The sequence below is a fragment of the Bos indicus genome, chromosome 16 (assembly GCF_029378745.1).
Source record: "Bos indicus isolate NIAB-ARS_2022 breed Sahiwal x Tharparkar chromosome 16, NIAB-ARS_B.indTharparkar_mat_pri_1.0, whole genome shotgun sequence".
NCBI classification, from domain to species: Eukaryota; Metazoa; Chordata; class Mammalia; order Artiodactyla; family Bovidae; genus Bos; species Bos indicus.
Genome location: NC_091775.1, coordinates 74361242 through 74381593, shown reverse-complemented (window position 1 = coordinate 74381593; position 20352 = coordinate 74361242). Strand labels below are relative to the sequence as shown.

General features: G+C 44.1%; 1 protein-coding gene across 1 annotated transcript in view; it reads left to right on the top strand.

Moving 5' to 3' along the window:
• HSD11B1 (hydroxysteroid 11-beta dehydrogenase 1) overlaps positions 1-13084 on the top strand; it is a 45373-nt gene extending 32289 nt beyond the window's left edge. Inside the window, exons 5-6 of the mRNA XM_019976450.2 lie at positions 10427-10570; positions 12468-13084. Coding sequence (XP_019832009.1) covers positions 10427-10570; positions 12468-12685 — 362 coding nt within the window. The 3' untranslated portion in view covers positions 12686-13084. The remainder of the gene's footprint in view (positions 1-10426; positions 10571-12467) is intronic.
• Positions 13085-20352: the final 7268 nt, after the last annotated feature.

Sequence of the window (20352 nt, the reverse complement as noted above, 5' to 3'; positions counted from 1 at the left end):
AGAATATCCTTTAGTATTTGTTGGAGAGCTGGTTTGGTGGTGCTGAATTCTCTCAGCTTTTGCTTGCCTGTAAAGCTTTTGATTTCTCCTTCATATTTGAATGAGATCCTTGCTGGGTACAATAATCTGGGCTGTAGGTTATTTTCTTTCATCATTGTAAGTATGTCTTGCCATTCCCTCCTGGCTTGGAGAGTTTCTATTGAAAGATCAGCTGTTATCCTTATGGGAATTCCCTTGTGTGTTATTTGTTGTTTTTCCCTTGCTGCCTTTAATATTTGTTCTTTGTGTTTGATCTTTGTTAATTTGATTAATATGTGTCTTGGGGTGTTTCGCCTTGGGTTTATCTTGTTTGGGACTCTCTGGGTTTCTTGCACTTGGGTGATTATTTCCTTCCCCATTTTAGGGAAGTTTTCAACTATTATCTCCTCAAGTATTTTCTCATGGTCTTTCTTTCTGTCTTCGTCTTCTGGGACCCCTATGATTCGAATGTTGTAGCATTTAATATTGTCCTGGAGGTCTCTGAGATTGTCCTCATTTCTTTTAATTCGTTTTTCTTTTTTCCTCTCGGATTCATTTATTTCTACCATTCTATCTTCTAATTCACTAATCCTATCTTCTGCCTCTGTTATTCTACTATTTGTTGCCTCCAGAGTGTTTTTGATCTCATTTATTGCATTATTCATTATATATTGACTCTTTTTTATTTCTTCTAGGTCCTTGTTAAACCTTTCTTGCATCTTCTCAATCCTTGTCTCCAGGCTATTTATCTGTGATTCCATTTTGATTTCAAGATTTTGGATCAATTTCACTATCATTATTCGGAATTCTTTATCAGGTAGATTCCCTATCTCTTCCTCTTTTGTTTGGTTTGGTGGGCATTTATCCTGTTCCTTTACCTGCTGGGTATTCCTCTGTCTCTTCATCTTGTTTAAATTGCTGAGTTTGGGGTGTCCTTTCTGTATTCTGGCAGTTTGCGGAGTTCTCTTTATTGTGGTGTTTCCTCACTGTGTGTGGGTTTGTACAGGTGGCTTGTCAAAGTTTCTTGGTTAGGGAAGCTTGTGTCGGTGTTCTGGTGGGTGGAGCTGGATTTATTCTCTCTGGAGTGCAATGAAGTGTCCAGTAATGAGTTAGGAGATGTCTATGGTTTTGGGGTGACTTTGGGCAGCCTGTATATTGAACTCAGGGCTGTATTCCTATGTTGCTGGAGAATTTGCTTGGTATGTCTTGCCCTGGAACTTGTTGGCCCTTGTGTGGTGCTTGGTTTCAGTGTAGGTATGGAGGCATTTGATGAGCTCCTGTCAATTAATGTTCCCTGGAGTCAGGGTGTGGACTTAAGCCTCCTGCTTCCAGTTATCAGTCTTATTTTTACAGTAGTCTCAAAACTTCTCCTTCTATACGGCACCATTGATAAAATATCTAGGTTAAAGATGAAAAGTTTCTCCACCATGAGGGTCACCCAGAGAGGTTCACAGCGTTACATGGAGAAGAGAAGAGAGAGGAGGGAGTTAGAGGTGACCCGGATGAGATAAGGTGGAATCAATAGAGGAGAGAGCGGGCTAACCAGTAATCACTTACTTATGTGCACTCCACAACTGGACCGCTCAGAGATGTTCACGGAGTTATACAGAGAAGAGAAGAGAAGAGGCAGGAAGGAGACAGAGGTGGCCAGGAGGATAAAAGGGGGGAATGAAAAGGAGAGAGACAGATTCAGCCAGTAATCAGTTCCCTAAGTGTACTCCACCGTCTGGAACACACAGAAATTCACAGAGTTGGGTAGAGTAGAGAGGGGTTAGGGAGGAGACACAGGCGAACCGGTTGGAGAAAAAGGAGAGTCCGAAGGGGGAGAGAGCAGTTAAGCCAGTAATCTCGCTCCCTAGTAAAAAATGGGTACTGAAGATTGGGTTCTTAAAGGACAAAATTGGTAACAAATACCTAAAAGCAAAAATTAAAAATCTAGAGTAGAGTTTGGAATTTCAAAAATACAATGTTAAAGAAAAGAAGAAGGAAAAGAAAGAGAAACAAAACAAAAACAAACAAAGTCACAAAAATTATAAAGAAGATATAGGTACAAAATTGACCAGTTCAGATCAGATCAGTCACTCAGTCGTGTCCGACTCTTTGCGACCCCATGAATCGCAGCACACCAGGCCTCCCTGTCCATCACCAACTCCCGGAGTTCACTGGGACTCACATCCACCAAAAAGCATAAATTAAAAATCTAGAGTAGAGTTTGGAGTTTCAGGAATACAATGTTAAAGAAAAGATGAAGAGAAAGAAAGAGAGGGAAAAAAAGTCATGAAAGTTATAAAAAAAAAAAAAAAAAGGTACAAAATTGATAACAAATACCAAAAAGCTAAAATTAAAAATCTAGAGCAGAGTTTGGAATTTCAAAAATACAATGTTAAAGAAAAGAAGAAAAAAAAAGAAAAGAAAGAAAGAGAAAAAGAAAAAAAAAAACAAGGTCACAAAAGTTATAAAAAATATATATATGAAGTTTGCTTTTTAAAAAAAAAGGGTCTCTTTTTTTTTTTGCAAAGTAATAGTAGGTTATAAAAGTGAAAATTAAAGGAGTAATAGAGGACTTAAATTTTTTTAAAAAATTTAAAAAAAAAAGAAAGAATCATCATAAAAATAGTAAAAAAATATATATAGGACTTTCTCTGATGTTGTTGTGGGTGGGTATTGTGGGGTCAGTTCATTTTCGGCCAGTTCCTTGTTCCAGCTTATATTTCTCAAGATCTATAGGCCCCTTCCTATGTAGTCAGTACTAACCACGGGGTTTTAATCTATTGCCTGTCGCTTCCAAGGCGTTTCCCTCTGTTATAGCTTCTTCTGTTTGCTGGTCTCTTCAGTGTCTGATTTCCATCCTGATACAAAGGGGGCGGTGGTGGACACTTTTTTTTTTTTTTAAGGCTCACGTGTTCAGTCATGCTGTGGAGAGGGAGGGACGCTGCAAACAAATGACACTGGCATGTGCTCGCAGTGCCTCGGCTACACTGGGTCTGCGCCCGCTCACGGCGCGTGTAGCCTCCCTGCCCACACTTCTCAGGCTGTAGGTTTCTCCGCTGGGAACCATCCGTGGCCCACCCTGGGCTGCTTGCACCTCCCAGGTCTAAGCCGCTCAGGTTCAGGCACTCGGATAGTCCTCAGAGGCACAGACTCAGTTGGGCCTGCGTTTTGTGCCCTTCCCAGGTCCAAGTAGCTCAGGTGATGAGGTGTTTGGCTAGCGCGGTTGCTGTGACTTATCGCCTCCCTGCTGCTCAGTTATCTGGGTGTACAACCGGCGCACCTTCTCAGGCGGATGTTGACTGTCCAGAACCCCAAGAAGTTTTAGTTAGCAAAGAAGCCTGCTTATAGTTTTGTAGATAATGTCTCTCTGGGGCTGCGATTGCCCCCTTCCGGCTCTGGCTGCCTGTCACCAGAGGGGGACCGTCTGAAGCCAGCTATCTCTGTACAGTCCTTTGTTCCATGCGCAGGCCTGGCAGTGTCTTAGGTTAGGGCTGGCTTTTCACATGGTAGATATCCCACAGTCTGCTTTGCTAGCCCAAATTATTTCGCTCAGGTAGCGCTCGGGGTATTCAGGCCAGATCCTTACTCTAAGTGATGCAGCCCGCGCCGCGCCTCCCTGCCCAGCCCCCGCTTGCTAATGGTGGATGCAGGCGTCTGCGCTGCTTCTCCGCTGGGGGAGTTACCATAGGGCTTGTAATCTGTGGGTTTTAATTGTTTATTTATTTTTCCTCCCTGTTATGTTGCCCTCTGTGCTTCCAAGGCTCAGCACAAACTCAGCAGTGAGAATGTTTCCTGGTGTTTGGAAACTTCTCTCTTTTTAAGACTCCCTTCCCAGGACGGAGCTCCGTCCCTCCCTCTTTTGTCTCTTTTTTTGTCTTTTATATTTTTTCCTACCTCCTTTCGAAGACAATGGGTTGCTTTTCTGGGTGCCTGATGTCCTCTGCCGGCATTCAGAAATTGTTTTGTGGAGTTTACTCAGCGTTTAAATGTTCTTTTGATTAATTTGTGGGAGAGAAAGTGTTCTCCCCATCCTATTCCTCTGCCATCTTAGCTCCTCCTCCCTGTTTGCACATCCAGTGTCACACACCCATTCCTAGAACTTGACTACAGAGTTATCTCAACCCCAAACTCATGACTGAGGACTGAGGATGGAGTGGTTCCCTACAGAGATTTGTTTGTATTTTTGCATTTTTAAGAGTTCTTTATACATTAAAGGTTGAGGATATTAAGCTTTTTTCTGCCTAATATGTAGAAAACGATTTTCTAGTTTATCATTTTACCCTTGACCTTTATAGTGAAATTATTATAGTGACCATTGTGACATTCAGAAATTTTATATTTTCTATAATCAAATATTCTTGGCCTTAACATTTTTTAACTTTTATGCTAGAATGACTTTCCATAAATAAGAATCTGATAAGTATTTGGCTCTATTATCCTCTTTCTATGATTAAATTTTTAATCAGTCAGGAGATGCATCCTGCTGTACATGTAACAACTCAATTTACAATGATTTAACACTAAATAAGTTTTCCTTTTTCTCGGGCAATAAGTAGTCCAGAACTGGTTTTTTGGATGTACTAGATCTTCAAAAGTCTAAGCTCATTCCACATTTTTGTACTATAATCCTTAATTACATAATTAATATATAGCATTTCCTCAAGTTCATAAATGACTACTGTAATTCTAGGCATCAAATCTGTAGTCTACTTAGAAAGAAGAAGAAAGGGCAAAACATAAAAGCTACATGCCACCTGAATCCATCTCTTTTAACAGGTAATCGATATCTTTCCTGGAGACCCATCTGCTACATTTCTCACTGGCCAGGTCGAGATCACATGACTACCCAAAAGAGCAAGGGAATCTTGAGGAAGTAAATATTTTTATCTCAACACATTGCTATCCTGAATAAAATTAGATTCTTTTATTAAACAAAGGGAAATGGACATGGCAACATCACCTGCCATAATTTTCCATGTATCATTTTTTGATATATGATATGAAACAAGGAGTTGACAATCTTTTTTCCAATTAGTTAACCAACTTTCTCAACATCTTTATTGATTTGGAATGCAACTTCATTATTTTTAAAAACACATAGAGGTTCCAATTCCAATAATAACAGTGGTGGTAGTTTAGTCTCTAAGTCATGTCTGACTCTTGCAACCCCGTGATCTGTAGACTGCCAGGTTCCTCTGTCCATAGGATTTTCCAGGCAAATCCTGAAGTGAGTTGCCATTTCTCCAGCAAGAATACTGGAGTGGGTTGCCATTTCCTTCTCCAAGGCATCTTCCTGACCCAGGAATCGAACCCAGGTCTCCTGCACTGCAGGCAAATTCTCTAACTATAATAGCAGGGAAATACCTAATAGACCAACCTTCCCCAGATAGCAAACTTGGAAAAAATATAGAAAACAACCATTGAAAACACTGAAGAGAAGAAGAAAAAGAAGACAGAAACTGGAGAGCTGTTAGTACTTGAAAGAGGGAAATGACACTGGGTGATTTTTCCCAATTTTGTAGCTTATGCTCAAGAGAAGGTCCCAATCAGTGCCATTTTTAGGCCAGAAATCTGCCATCTTACTACCTTGTAGAAGCAAAAGGAATAGTTTGGGGTTTCTGTAGCAGGTGGAAAGTGAAGAAAGACATCCCAGAAAGAAAAGAGCCACAGTAGAAGAACACCAAATTCTATATATAAACTTTTCTCAAATCTCTGCTAATCCCCTGAAATACTCACAGGGCAGTGTAGACATCAAGAAGCTCAGTTAAGATTCAAATAATTAAACAGAGATTTCACTTGGCACCTACTGCAAGAGACCAGAGTTTCAGCCAACTGAGTGTTAGTGACTCAGTCGTATCCAACTCTTTGCGACCCCATGGACTGTAGCCCACCAGGTTCCTCTGTCCATGGAATTCTCCAGACAAGAATATTGAAGTGGGTAGCCATTCCCTTCTCCAGGGCATCTTCCCAACCCAGGGATCAAGCCCACGTTGCAGACAGATTCTTTACCATCTGTGCCACCAGGGAAGCCAAATTAACCGCCCACCAAAAAATAAAAATCATACTCTTTGGAAGAATATGACAGAATCCAAAGTTTCTAACAATATCAAGGATACAATGAAAAGTCACTGCACATACAAGAATACGATATGTGACCCATATTCAAGAGGAAAGGCAATCAATGGAGATCAGTACTAAAATGACCCAGATTTTAGAATCAGCAGACAAGGATTTTAAAGTAGATATTATAACAATGGGCTTCCCTGATAGCTCAGTTGGTAAAGAACCCACCTGTAATGCAGGAGACCCTGGGTTGATTCCTGGGTCGGGAAGATCCACTGGAGAAGGGGTAGGCTACCCACTCCAGTATTCTTGGGCTTCCCTTGTGGTTCAGCTGGTAAAGAATCTGCCTACAATGCAGGAGACCTGGGTTCGATCTCTGGGTTGGGAAGATCCCCTGGAGAAGGGAAAGGCTACACACTCCAGTATTCTGGCCTAGACATTACATGGATTGCATAGTCCATGGGGTTGCAAAGAGTCGGACATGATTGAACAACTTTCACTTTCACTTTTCACTATAATAATGCTCAAGGGTCTCAGGACACCTCTCTCCTCTTACAAAGGGTATAATGAATAAGTTATGCTATTGGGCGTACAGACTAAAAACCACAATCACAGGAAACTAACCAATCTGATCACATGGGCCACAGCCTTGTCTAACTCAATGAAACTATGAGCCATGCCGTGTAGGGCCACCCAAGATAGACGGGTCATGGTGGAGAGGTCTGACAGAATGTGGTCCACTGGAGAATGGAATGGCATACCACTACAGTATTCTTGCCTTGAGAACCCCATGAACAGTATGAAAAGGCAAAAAGATAGGACACTGAAAGATGGACTCACCAGGTCAGTAGGTGCCCAATATGCTACTGGAGATCAGTGGAGAAATAACTCCAGAAAGAATGAGAAGATGGAACCAAAGCAAAAACAACACCCAGTTGTGGATGGGACTGGTGATGGAAGCAAGGTCCAATGCTGTAAAGAGCAATATTGCATAGTAACCTGGAACGTTAGGTCCATGAATCAAGGCAAATTGGAAGTGGTAAACAGGAGATGGCAAGAGTGAACATCGACATTTTTGGAATCAGCGAACTAAAATGGACTGGAATGGGTGAATTTGACTCAGATGACCATTATATCTACTACTGTGGGCAAGAATCCCTTAGAAGAAATGGAGTAGACATCATAGTAAACAAAGGAGTCCAAAATGCAGTACATGGATGCAATGTCAGAAATGACAGAATGATCTCTGTTCATTTCCAAGGCAAACCATTCAATATCACAGTAATCCAAGTCTATGCCTCGACCATTAATGCTCAAGAAGCTGAAGTTCAACAGTTCTATGAAGACCTACAAGACTTTCTAGAATTAACACCCAAAAAAGATGTCCTTTTCATTATAGGGGACTGGAATGCAAAAGTAGGAAGTCAAGAAACATGTGGAGTAACAGGCAAATTTGGCCTTGGAGTACAGAATGAAGCAGGGCAAAGGCTAATAGAGTTTTGCCAAGAGAATGCACTGGGGTGCGTTCAAAGCAAACACCCTCTTCCAACAACACAAGAGAAGACTCTACACATGGACATCACCAGATGGTCAACACCGAAATCAGATTGATTATATTCTTTGCAGCCAAAGATGGAGAAGCTCTATACAGTTAGCAAAAACAAGACTGGGAGCTGACTGCGGCTCAGATCATGAAATCTTTATTGCCAACTTCAGACTTAAATTGAAGAAAACCAATTAGAAAACCACTAGACCATTCAGGTATGACCTAATTCAAATCCCTTACTATTATACAGTGGAAGTCACAGATAGATTTAAGGGACTAGATCTGATAGACAGAGTGCCTGAAGAACTATGGAAGGAGGTTCGTGACATTGTACAGGAGACAGGGATCAAGACCATCCCCATGGAAAAGAAATGCAAAAAGCAAAATGGCTGTCTGAGGAGGCCTTACAAATAGCTGTGAAAACAAGAGAAGTGAAAAGCAAAAGAGAAAAGGAAAGATATACCCATTTGAATGCAGAGTTCCAAAGAATAGCAAGGAGAGATAAGAAAGCATCCTCAGTGATCAGTGCAAAGAAATAGAGGAAAACAATGGAATGGGAAAGACTAGAGATCTCTTCAAGAAAATTCGAGATACCAAGGGAACATTTCATGCAAAGATGGGCTCAATAAAGGACAGAAATGGTATGGACCTAACAGAAGCAGAAAATATTAAGAGGAGGTGGCAAGAATACACAGAAGAAGTATACCAAAAAGATCTTCATGACCCAGATAATCACGATGGTGTGATCACTGACCTAGAGCCAGACATCCTGGAATGTGAAGTCAAGTGGGCCTTAGGAAGCATCACTACAAACAAAGCTAGTGGATGTGATGGAATTCTAGTTGAGCTATTTCAAATCCTGAAAGATAATGCTGTGAAAGTGCTGCACTCAATATGCCAGCAAATTTGGAAAACTCAGCAGTAGCCACAGGACTGGAAAAGGTCAGTTTTCATTCCATCCCAAAGAAAGGCAATGCCAAAGAATGCTCAAACTACCGCACAATTGTACTCATTTCACACGCTAGTAAAGTAATGCTCAAAATTCTCCAAGCCAGTCTTCAACAGTACATGAACCAGGAACTTCCAGATGTTCAAGATGGATTTAGAAAAGGCAGAGGAACCAGAGATCAAACTGCCAACATTCGTTGGATCATTGAAAAAGCGAGACAGTTCCAGAAAAACATCTATTTCTGCTTTATTGACTATGCCAAAGCCTTTGACTGTGTGGATCACAACAAACTGTGAAAAATTCTTAAAGATAGGGGAATACCAGACCACCTGGCCTTTCTCCTGAGAAATCTGTATGCAGGTCAAGAAGCAACAGTTAGAACTGGACATGGAACAACAGACTGGTTCCAAATAGGAAAAGGAGTACTTCAAGGCTGTATACTGTCACCCTGCTTATTTAACTTATATGCAGAGTACACCATGAGAAATGCTGGACCGGATGAAGCACAAACTGGAATCAAGACTGCTGGGAGAAATAGCAATAACCTCAGATATGCAGATGACACCACACTTAAGGCCGAAAACAAAGAAGAACTAAAAAGCCTCTTGATGAAAGTGAAAGAGGAGAGTGAAAAAGTTGGCTTAAAGCTCAACATTCAGAAAACTAAGAGCATGGCATCCGGTCCCATCACTTCATGGGAAATAGATGGGGAAACAGTGACCAACTTTATTTTTCAGGGCTCCAAAATCACTGCAGATGGTAATTGCAGCCATGAAATTAAAAGACACTTACTCCTTGGAAGGAAAGTTATGACCAACCTAGACAGCATATTAAAAAGCAGAGACATTACTTTGCCAACAAAGGGCTGTCTAGTCAAAGCTATGGTTTTCCCAGTAGTCATGTATGGATGTGAGAGTTGGACTATAAAGAAAGCTGAATGCCAAAGAATTGATACTTTTGAACTGTGGTGTTGGAGAAGACTCTTGAGAGTCCCTTGGACTGAAAGGAGATCCAACCAGTCTATCCTAAAGGAAATCAGTCCTGAATATTCACTGGAAGGACTGATGCTGAAGCTGAAACTCCAATGCTTTGGCCACCTGATGTGAAGAACTGACTCCTTGGAAAAGACCCTGATGCTGGGAAAGACTGAAAGCTGGAGGAGAGGGGACGACTGAGGATGAGATGGTTGGATGGCATCACCGACTCAATGGATATGGGATTGGGTGGACTCCAGGAGTTGGGGATGGACAGGGAGGCCTGGCATGCTGCAGTCTATGGGGTCGCAAAGAGTCAGACATAGCTGTGCAACTGAACTGAACTGATCGGGCATATGCCCACACATCCTCCAAAATACTGATAACTAACTAAGAATTAACCAGGCTGATGAAAGTAAGAAAAGTGATTTGGGATAGAAAATAAAGACAGGAGTTTTCATTCCCCTTGAGTAGCAAGACCAGTGACAGGTCTCTGTGCTGGTAGAGAGCTCTTGCCAAACACCTGCTTTCCAGCGCTCTTGGGTCAAAGGTGGAAGAGTTACCAGGTGTGAAATTGCATGGCTCTTTTGTAATCCTACTTATTTACCACCTTTACTAAAAATCTAACTAATCCCTCTTCAATGAAAGTTTTCCTGCAGCCCACTCTACACTGTATCCCAGTCCGTGGAGGGGAGTTTCTTTGATACCATCATGTTTCTTTCTTTCTGAAATTCAGCACAGCAGGGTAATCTCTTTGGGGAGTAGAGAGAAACTAAGGGTAGAGGCACTTCATGGAGGTTACAAAGCCTGCTACAGATAAAGCACAGTTCAGCTTTGTCAGAGCTGCAATGGATGACCATGTTAACCCACTTTTGTATCATTCAGGGAAAATAGCTTGTCCACTTGTTGCTGCGTATTCTGCAAGCAAGTTTGCTCTGGATGGGTTCTTCTCCTCTCTCAGGATGGAATATGAGGCGACCAAGGTCAATGTGTCAATCACCCTCTGTATTCTTGGCCTCATCGACACAGGTAAGGTCAAGAAATTGGAATAAATGGCCTGCAGGACTGTCTGTCTTACTGTGGTGGGTAAAGAGGGCGCTGAGCTCCCTGACGTCATCGTGTGTCAGGCACTGAAAACCAGTGACAGCACTGCTGCTGCTGCTGAGTCACTTCAGTCGTGTCCAACGCTGTGCGACCCCGTAGATGGCAGCCCACCAGGCTCCCCCGTCCCTGGGATTCTCCAGGCGAGAATACTAGTCCCCCTTTGATGAAGTGTTCTGTCACCTGTGGAGCCTCTGACTGCTCTTTGACCCTTCTCTCCATTCTGACTGCCAACTGTGCTGAGTAACACCACATTCCTCACCTGACCCTATTCTGAACACCGTATGTCCCTCATGAAAACTCAACGGCCATTACTTTCCTATGTGAGACTATTAAATATGAGTTTTTTTTCCTTAATAACATATCAGTAATTACTAAGTCACAGATGTCACAAATCCTTTGATACATGGTGCTGAGAGGGACACAGCATCATTTGGGGGAGGTATTCTTGTCGAAAACACATCATCTCATTCTAATTATGAGAACAACAGGAAAAAACCCCAAATTGAGGGGGTTTATATAGATCCTGGTGGCTTCCCTGTTGGCTCAGACAGTGAAGTGTCTGCCTGCAATGCGGGAGACCGGGGTTCTATCTCTGGGTCAGGAAGATCCCCTGGAGAAGGAAATGGCAACCCACTCCAGTATTCTTGCCTGGAGAATCCCATAGACAAAGGAACCCGGTGGGCTACCGTCCACAGGGTCGCAAAGAGTGGGACACGACTGAGCGACTTCACTTTCTTTCATACAGATCCATTGAACAGAACTCTTCTAAAGTGTCAAGGCTATGAGAGACAAGGAAAGAGTAAGAACCTGTCATAGATCAGAGAGAAAACAAGAAAAAATTACTACTAAGTGTACTCCTGGATAAGATCCTGGAACATACAAAGGACATTAGTGAAAAAATTAAGTCTGCAGTTTCATTAGTAATTTGTTCCAATTCTATCATATCTGTTGTTGATAGTTGTATAATGGTTATGTATGATGTTTTGATTGAAAGATATAAGGAAAGACTTTGCACAATTTTTAAAACTTTTCTGTAAGTCCAAATGCAAATTTATCTAAAATATGTGATAGGTATGATTTTAAAAACTTTATTGAAGGGACTTCCCTGGCAGTCCAGTGGTTAAGACTCCACATTTTCACTGCAGGGGGCATGGGTTTGATCCCTAATCAGGGAACTAAGATCCCGCACTCTGCACAGCCAAATAAATTTTTTAAAAAACTGAATACAGTGAGTAGTAGTTACAGAACAAAAGAGAGAGAAAGACACAGACACACAGTGAAACAAGAAGGGGTGGAGAAACAGAGAAGCTGGGCAAGAAGGACACAAATCCTAGGAGGAGAGAGCAGGTAATAATAGTTTCCCTCCAAGTGAAAGTGGTTGGTGTTGCCAAGGGAGCAAAGGCCTGGATTCCTGTGTCTCTTCCTTTTACAAGTCAGTCCTCATTATCACACCTCACTCTGGTTTTGCTCATTGACTCTTCCCATCACATGACTTCTATCTGCATTCTACTCCCCAATATTACTCCCTCACTCCAACCAAAACACCCAAGAGAGGAGTCTGATTCATTCAAATCACTCAACTAGTAACCTCCAGTTGCCCCCACAAATTTCCATCCAGGAAGACAAAGTCCATATGAACACTAAGATTCTCTTTGCCTAATAGGCCCTCAACATACCCAGTCTTCTCCATGTATTCCCAACACGGCCCGAGCAAGCACTGGCCAGCAGCCCATAAAAGCTAAGCTGCTGGTGTCTGCAGGCCTTCCATCACATAGACTCTACTCGTCTTGGATAACCACACTCTTCTCTTCTCGCTCTACAGACACAGCCATGAAGGCAGTTGCTGGGATATTTAATGCAAAAGCATCTCCAAAGGAAGAATGTGCCCTGGAGATTATCAAAGGGGGAACTCTGCGCCAAGATGAAGTATATTATGACAGTTCAATCTTGACTCCTCTCCTGCTGAGAAATCCAGGAAGGAAGATCATGGAATTTTTCTTCTTGAAGAAATATAATATGGAAAGATTTATAAACAACTAGGCACTTCCTGAGGGCTAGGCATCATAAAGGGAGCTTGGAACAATCCAGCCTGGTATTTATCCGAGCTCCATCATGAAGGTATCTCCCCAGAGAGATAAGTGAGTGCCCCCAGGGGACCGCAAGTCACACAGCACATCCCACAATTTAAAGGAGTCCCTCTAACATTTGTGGAAAGGTGATCATAATGAATGCCATGAATCAACAGTTGTGAAATTGACTGTAACCATAGATATAACTACAAGATACTTACATCAAGTTTACCTCAAAGGTAATAAGGCTATATTTAATCAATATTAATTCTGATAAAGGTTACATAAACTTTGTAAATTCATACCTCATTGGCTTTAACTTCAGTTCATTCAGCATGATTCCATTAAAAACTATAACCTATACACGTGAGATTTTTAGTGTACATTTCTTATTTTGTGATATGAACCTCTTATGTGCTTCTGAGTTGAAGAAATCATCCTACTTCATTTAGTGAACATAGCATCTTCACAATTTTGTATATTTCAGATGCTCTTTATATTCTTTCATACTGTTCATCTGGAAAGGAGAACATCTGAACGTGAATAAACAGAGCAAACACAGAGAAGTGGAGGTCCCTGTGGTTCTATGAAGCCACAGAATCTACACCTGTTCAATGTACTCACAGTGCATCAAGCATCTATAATTTACATGTGAACACTCAATATTAGACGTTTGTTGAGGACAGGTTGGAGTTCAAATCATGTCACTCACACATTTAGTCATTCATTCATTCAACAAATATCTATCCAACACTTGCCAGGTATCACTTGACTACAACCAAAGAGGATATGAAACACTAACAACTCCACAAAGCCCCATATTGGCCAGGGCCTCCAACAGGTGAGAGTGGAAAACTGGATAACTCTAGTAGAGTTCAATGAAAAGGAGATTCTTTACCAAAGTGTGGGCAAGGCTATAGGGAAGTCACAGAGGTAATGTAGCATCTCCAGGTTCAGCTCAGTTCAGTCGCTCAGTCGTGTCCGACTCTTCGCGACCCCATGAACTGCAGCACGCCAGGCCTCCCTGTCCATCACCAACTCCCGGAGTTCACTCAAACACATGCCTATCGAGTCGGTTATTTCCAACCCCAGGCCCGCCATCGGGACAAGAGGAAAGAACTGTTACAAAAGCCCAGAGGGTAAGAAATGTTTGCAGAGTGCCATAGGACAGGAACTATGATACTCAGTTAAAGGACGCCACCAGCCCTCCAAGGACCACAAAAGAGGGATCTGGAGAAATAAATACACCTTCCTCTGATTCCTTGCTGGTATTTTCAACTAAGTGAACAGAGGGGCAAAGTGCAGATTGATATAAACCATACAAGTCAGCATACCCAGGCACACAGCAAGGTGGGGAAGGGTGGGGAGTGCTTTGGAGGGATAGATGGAATACATCCAGCACAAACTCAGCACTCCCAAATGTAGGGTTCCCATGGAAAGTGATGTTGGGACACAAGACATGAGCCTAGACATGTAGGGTAAGTTTCCTTTTCTGGTCTCTTAATCTAAACTGCTGGGCAGCAGAACAAACTGCAGTCCACTGAGCTGCCAGCCACATGGACAAGGAGCTGGATCCGGAGTGTGAAGATGGCTGAACTTTTCTTAAAGAAAAGACCTCCTTAAATTATGCCCAGGGAAAAGAAGCAGGAGAAATCTGACTGAGACTTAGAATTTGCTTGAGTAGAGGTTGTATGTCTTACTATGTGAGGCTTTCCCCAGAATTCAAAAGGGATGATATCAGAAATTAGGTCTGGACTTCCCAGTACTCCAATGGTGAAGAACCCACCTGCCAGTGCAGGGGACACAGGTTCAACCCCTGGTCTGGGAAGAGTGGACACGCTCTGGGGCAACTCAGCCCAAGCACTGCAGCACTGAGCCCACGACCTAGAGCCTGAGAGCAACATCGACTGACGTCTGTGTGCCTAGAGCCTGTGCGTCACAACACCGCAGTGAGAAGCCCACGTGACACAACTGGAGCGTGGACCCCACTCGCTGAAACTAGAAACATCAGAGATGCAGCACAGCCAAAAATAAATAAACAAACTTAAAAAAGAGAGAGAGGGAAAGAGATGAGGTCTGAGATCTGAAGCCATTGACACCCTCATCATTTGCTGTCTTCACTAACTTGGACGTTACAATTCCCTCATCTTCAGCAGCATGACTTTACCGCTCCAAGCAGCTTCTGTCCAGGAAGATAAACGGTACGAGCCAATGTAAAAATGCTCAGTTTTTCAATAGACAGCATCAAAAGGCTATTACTCTTCAAGACTCTTTGGAATCCTCATGTCAGAAGCCTGTCTTCACCGTGCTCACCAACAGGAAATGCTTGCATCGTGACCCTTCTCCAGTTCTAATCAAACCACCTCACTGAGTGCCCAAGTTAAACCAGACTCCAATACTTCACAAACACCCCGTTTTGCCCTCCCATTCTTAGAGGCTGCATGTCTCCATCAAGGTAGTACCTCCTTTCACCTGAGTAAGCAATAAGCCCAGTTCTTTGTCTCATCGAGCAGTGGCTGCATTGTTTCAGGGAGCCCTTCCCAAGGGACCCTCTCAAAAGCCCTCACCTCGCTCCTCACCTGGCTCTCCTGCCCCTCGAATATCTGCCCACTCTCTCCAGAGCCAAGGGCCCCGCAGATGACACCACTCTTATGGCAGAAAGCAAAAAGGAATTAAAGAGCCTCTTGATGAAGGTGAAAGGGGAGAGTGAAAAAGCTGGCTTAAAACTCAACATTCAAAAAACAAAGATCATGCCATCCGGTCCCATCACTTCATGCAAATAGATGGGGAAACAATGGAAACAGTGATAGAAAAGACGTTATTTTCTTGGAGTCCAAATCACTGTGAATGGTGACTGCAGCCATGAAATTCAAAGACACTGCTCCTTGGAAGAAAAGCAATGACAAACATAAATAGCATATTAAAAAGCAGAGACATTACTTGGCCGACAAAGGTCCGTATAGTCATAGATATGGTTTTTCCAGTAGTCATGTATGGATGTGAGAGTTGGACCATAAAGAAGGCTGAGCGCTGAAGAACTGATGCTTTTGAACTGTGGTGCTGGAGAAGACTCTTGAGAGTCCCTTGGACAGAAAGGAGATCAAACTAATCAATCCTAAAGGAAATTAACCCTGAATATTCATTGGAAGGACTGATGATGAAGCTTAAGTTCCAATACTTTGGACACCTGATGCAAAGAGCCAACTCACTGGAAAAGACCCTGATGCTGGGAAAGATTGAAGGCAGGAGGAGAAGGGGATGACAGAAGATGAGATGGTTGGATGGCATCACCAACTCAACGGACATGAGTTTGAGCAAGCTCTGGGAGATGGTGATGGACAGGGAAGACTGGCGTGCTGCAGTCCTTGCGGTCGCAAAGAGTCAGACACGACTGAGTGACTGTACAATAACAAAAACCAGCAGCAAAACGGTTTTTATCGTTAGACGAGATCCACATAAAAGGACCTGGCCTGCTTAGTTCAGTTCATAATAAGCTTAAAAATATATCTGCAAGGATGACTGTTTTCACATTCTATGTGGAACCCAGAGGTTCATTGCTCACTTTTTGCCCACATGACATGAAAATTCAGCATTCCTTTGTGGATTCCAAAAGCAATTCCACTGTCACTGAATGTATTAGTGAACAATGTCATCTTTTCCCAATGTTTCAGAGGAGGGAAAGAAGGCTGGGTTTACATTCAATGGGAGTGCATCATTTAACTCAAAAGGCCCCTCTGCGCCAGGTCTCTTTCATAGTGCTTCCTTCTGGCTCCATCTCTTCCCTAACTCTGACCCCAGAGTGCTCAGCTCCCACCCTCCTTCTGCCCCACCATTTATCATGCAAAGTGGATTCTGACTCTAACTGGAGAACACCCAGCAATATATTTTTAGCAAAAATATTCTTTTACCACAAGGAACTACTGTACTGTTAGGAAAATTTTAAGTCACCAAAAATTACATACGTGGTTAGGGCTAACCCAAACCAAAACACCAAAAACAATTTTAATATCTACCCATAGGCTGTCAATGGGCTTCCCAGATGGCTTAGGGGTAAAGAATCCCCCAGCCAATGCAGGAGACTCAGGAGATGGGAATTCAACCCCTGGGTCAAGAAGGTCCCCTGGAGCATGGCAACCCACTCCAGTATTCTTGCTTGGATAATCCCATGGACAGGGGAGCCTGGTGAGCTACAGTCCATGGGGTCGCAAAGAGTTGGACACGACTGAAGCGAATGAGCATGCAGGCTGTCAATACTATGAAATCACTGTATCATAGTAACAAGAATGAGGTAGATTTATATGTACTCACATGGAAGGACCTTCCAGACATACTCTTAAGTGTATAAAACAAGTTGCTTACAAATATGTATAACATAATCCCACTTATGTTAAAATTATATATATACAAAATGGGGAGGTTTGTGCACATGTATGTGTGAGGATGAGTGTATGGAATGAGGAGGCTAACTTGCATGAAGCTCTCTTCTCAGACCTGACAAAATTAGGAATGGCTTCCCTCTGAGCAGCAGACTGCGATTCTTGTACTGGCAGTGTTATGGGTTGAGGCGTGCCCCCCCTAAATATAGGTTGAAGCCTTCATCTCCGGTTCCTCAGAGAAGCATTTTCACTCATGAGTCTTCAGTCTGGGCAGGGCTCCAGGAGGACAGCTCACTTCTGCTCCACTCAGCACAGCTGGGCTGGCTCAAAGGCCAGGAGCTAGAATCATCTGCAGGCTCCATCACACCCGCGGCTGGTGCCTGAACTGGAAAGACTGACTAGCTGGAGCCTGGAACAGCTGAGGGCTCCTTCGGCGTCCCTAGCTTTGCATGGCCTCTTCACATGGTCTCTCAGAATAGCAGCTTCAGGGCTGCCCAGACATCTTACAAGGTGTCTCTGGGTTCCTAAAGCATGTGTCCTGAGAGACAGAGCCAGGCGGAAGCTGTATTACCCATGATGACCAACCATAAGCTGGTAGTGACCCACCCCACTTCAAGGAGACCAGGCAGACCCCCAGCTCAACCGACGAGTGCCATGTCACATCGTGAGAAGAGCATAGGGCATGGGACCCATACGGGTGCAGCCACCTTGTCAGCTCCAAGAGACAAGGAAGATCATAAGATCTGCTGTCACAGACCCAGAATCAGGGACTTCAGTGGGCAGCACAAATGGGGCAATAAGCCAGGTTCACAAGAGCTAAGGCCCTGTAGATTGTCAATAAGATGGGGGCAGGAGGTTGATAAGGAAGAAAGGAGATGAACACCGAGCAGGGGCGTGATTAGATGAAAATTTATAGCCAAAGTTGGAATAAAATTAGTTTTGCCTTCAGCCTGAACTTTCAGGGCAAACCTTGGGCCCAAAGACATATGAAAACTTCAGCCTGTGTTCAGTAGAAACCAGCTGCTTCTTGATTCTGCTCAACTTATCATGTATCAGATGGCATGGGGAAAGCAAGAGAAGCTATGAGACAATATTAAGGTAGTTAATGAACTAAACTTTTGCTCTTTCCAGAGGAGTGTTGGTAAAGGCTTGACAACTGACTCTCCAGAAAAGATAAAAGAAAGCAAGCAAGCCTGATACATAACACTTGCCTACTTCAGTGATGCAAACACTCACCATGGCCAACCTGAAGCCACCGGTTGACACCCCGCCCATGTGTTAGAGAGCGGTGCAGAGCAGGCTGCAGCACCCACCCTGACTTTCACTTTCCACATTCTCGACAGAATTAGTTATTCTTAAAGGCTCAGTGCCTCGCTCCTCTTCCTAGGACTTGAAAGAAACAGAACAGCTTGCTTCTATCATTACCAGAGAAGAAGAGGGAACAAGGGCTCCCCGAGACAGAGGACACCCACATTCTTCACCTCTCCGGGTGTCAGCATCTCGCGTGAAGTCGTGGCCTGAAGCCAAGTGTCTGAGCTCTTGAGTCCACCTTCACGTTCGCTAGCACTGCATCCCCTGGAGCCACAGGGAAAAAACCACGGACAGTGGGCGCATCAAGGAGAAACAACAAGAAGTCTGGGAAGTGCAGGCCAGCACCTCCAGGAGCCAGACTCCTTCTGCATTTCCAACTATCCATCCTCCTCCTTGTCACTGTGGGGTCCCAAGACAGTTGCTCCACCTTCAGCATCACTCTGTGATTCAGGCCAAAAAAAAGAGAGAGAGAGAGAGAGAGAGAGAGAGAGACGTGAGAGGCTAAAAGCATGCACCAACTGAGCCTGACCCCTAATAAGGAGCCAATGGGAAAGCCCCAGCCAGGACTTCAGCTCACGTCCCATGGGCTAGAGCCACGTCTTGGGACCATGCCTCCCTTCACGAGAGGTTGAGAAATGCAATTTTCAGCTGAGCACAGGTCCACCTCAAATAAACACGGGGTTCTGTTAGGCAACCATGAGTGTTGGTCACAACGTGAATCACCTCAGAGGCAAGTCTGAGTACAGAGCAGAAGGACACAGGCCCTCAGATGCCAGGCTCCCAACCGTGGTGACGGGAGAGGCCATCTGCAAGGCCCTAACTGTGACTCCTTCTCCTCCGTCAAGGATGTAAGAAAAGGCCCTCCGTAGCAGGTAGCAGGGAGCCCTGGGGTGACTCACAGGCCGTGACTCACGTCCACGGGGGACGGGCATCCAGTGGCTGTTTCTGGAGAGATCCCTCCCAAGGGCAGGTACGTCCCTCGTCGCCACCCAGTCTGTCCACACAGGCTGGGCTGTGTGGGCCTTTCTTCTTGGCCAGGCGGCTCTCAGCCAGCACCTCAGACCTCCCCTAGAGTCCCCAGCAAGCTCCAGAGATTCTCCAGAGCGGTGGTCTCTGAAAGTTCAGATCTCACACTTTATCGTTAAAACATGATTAGGCATATGTATTTCTGATAGATATATAGCTACTATTTATATAATGTGTGCGGGCTACATGTGTGCTAAGTTGCTTCGGTCACATCCGGCTCTTTGTGACCTCATGAACTGTAGCCCACCAGGCTCCTCTGTCCATGGGACTCTCCAGGTAAGAATACTGGAGTGGGTTGTCATGCCCTCCTCCAGGGGATCTTCCTGACCCCAGGAAACCCGTGTCTCTTATGTCTCCTTCACTGGCAGATGGGTTCTTGGCCACAGACACGACCTGGGAAGCCCATTTATATAATGTATGTACGTAATATTTACTAACACAAAACATATGCAAAAATAGAAATCTTTAAAAGACAGGATTAAAAAAATAAATAAAGAGAAATTCTAATATTTTTCTCCCTACACCCCAGTAGTCCCTGCAACACGTCCCCTTGGGAGACTATGGCTCTACAGCTGTGTGAGAGGGCTTCCCCGGTGGCTCGGTGGTAAACAACCCACCTGCCAATGCAGGAGACACCCGTGGTTGGATCTCTGGTTCCGGAAGATTCCACATGCCACAGAGCAACTAAGCCCACACGCCACAGCTACTGAGCGTGTGCTCGAGAGCCCAGAACCACAACCGCTGAGCCCACGTGCCGAACTACTGAAGGCCACGCACCCGGGAGTCTGTGCACCGAAACCACAGAGGCCACAGCAGTGAGAACCCCGCGGACACACAGAGAAGGGCCCCCCGAGCTGCGACTAGAGGACAGCCTGCCCTGCAGCGAAGACCCAGCACAGCCAAAACCCCATTTTTTAAAAAATAA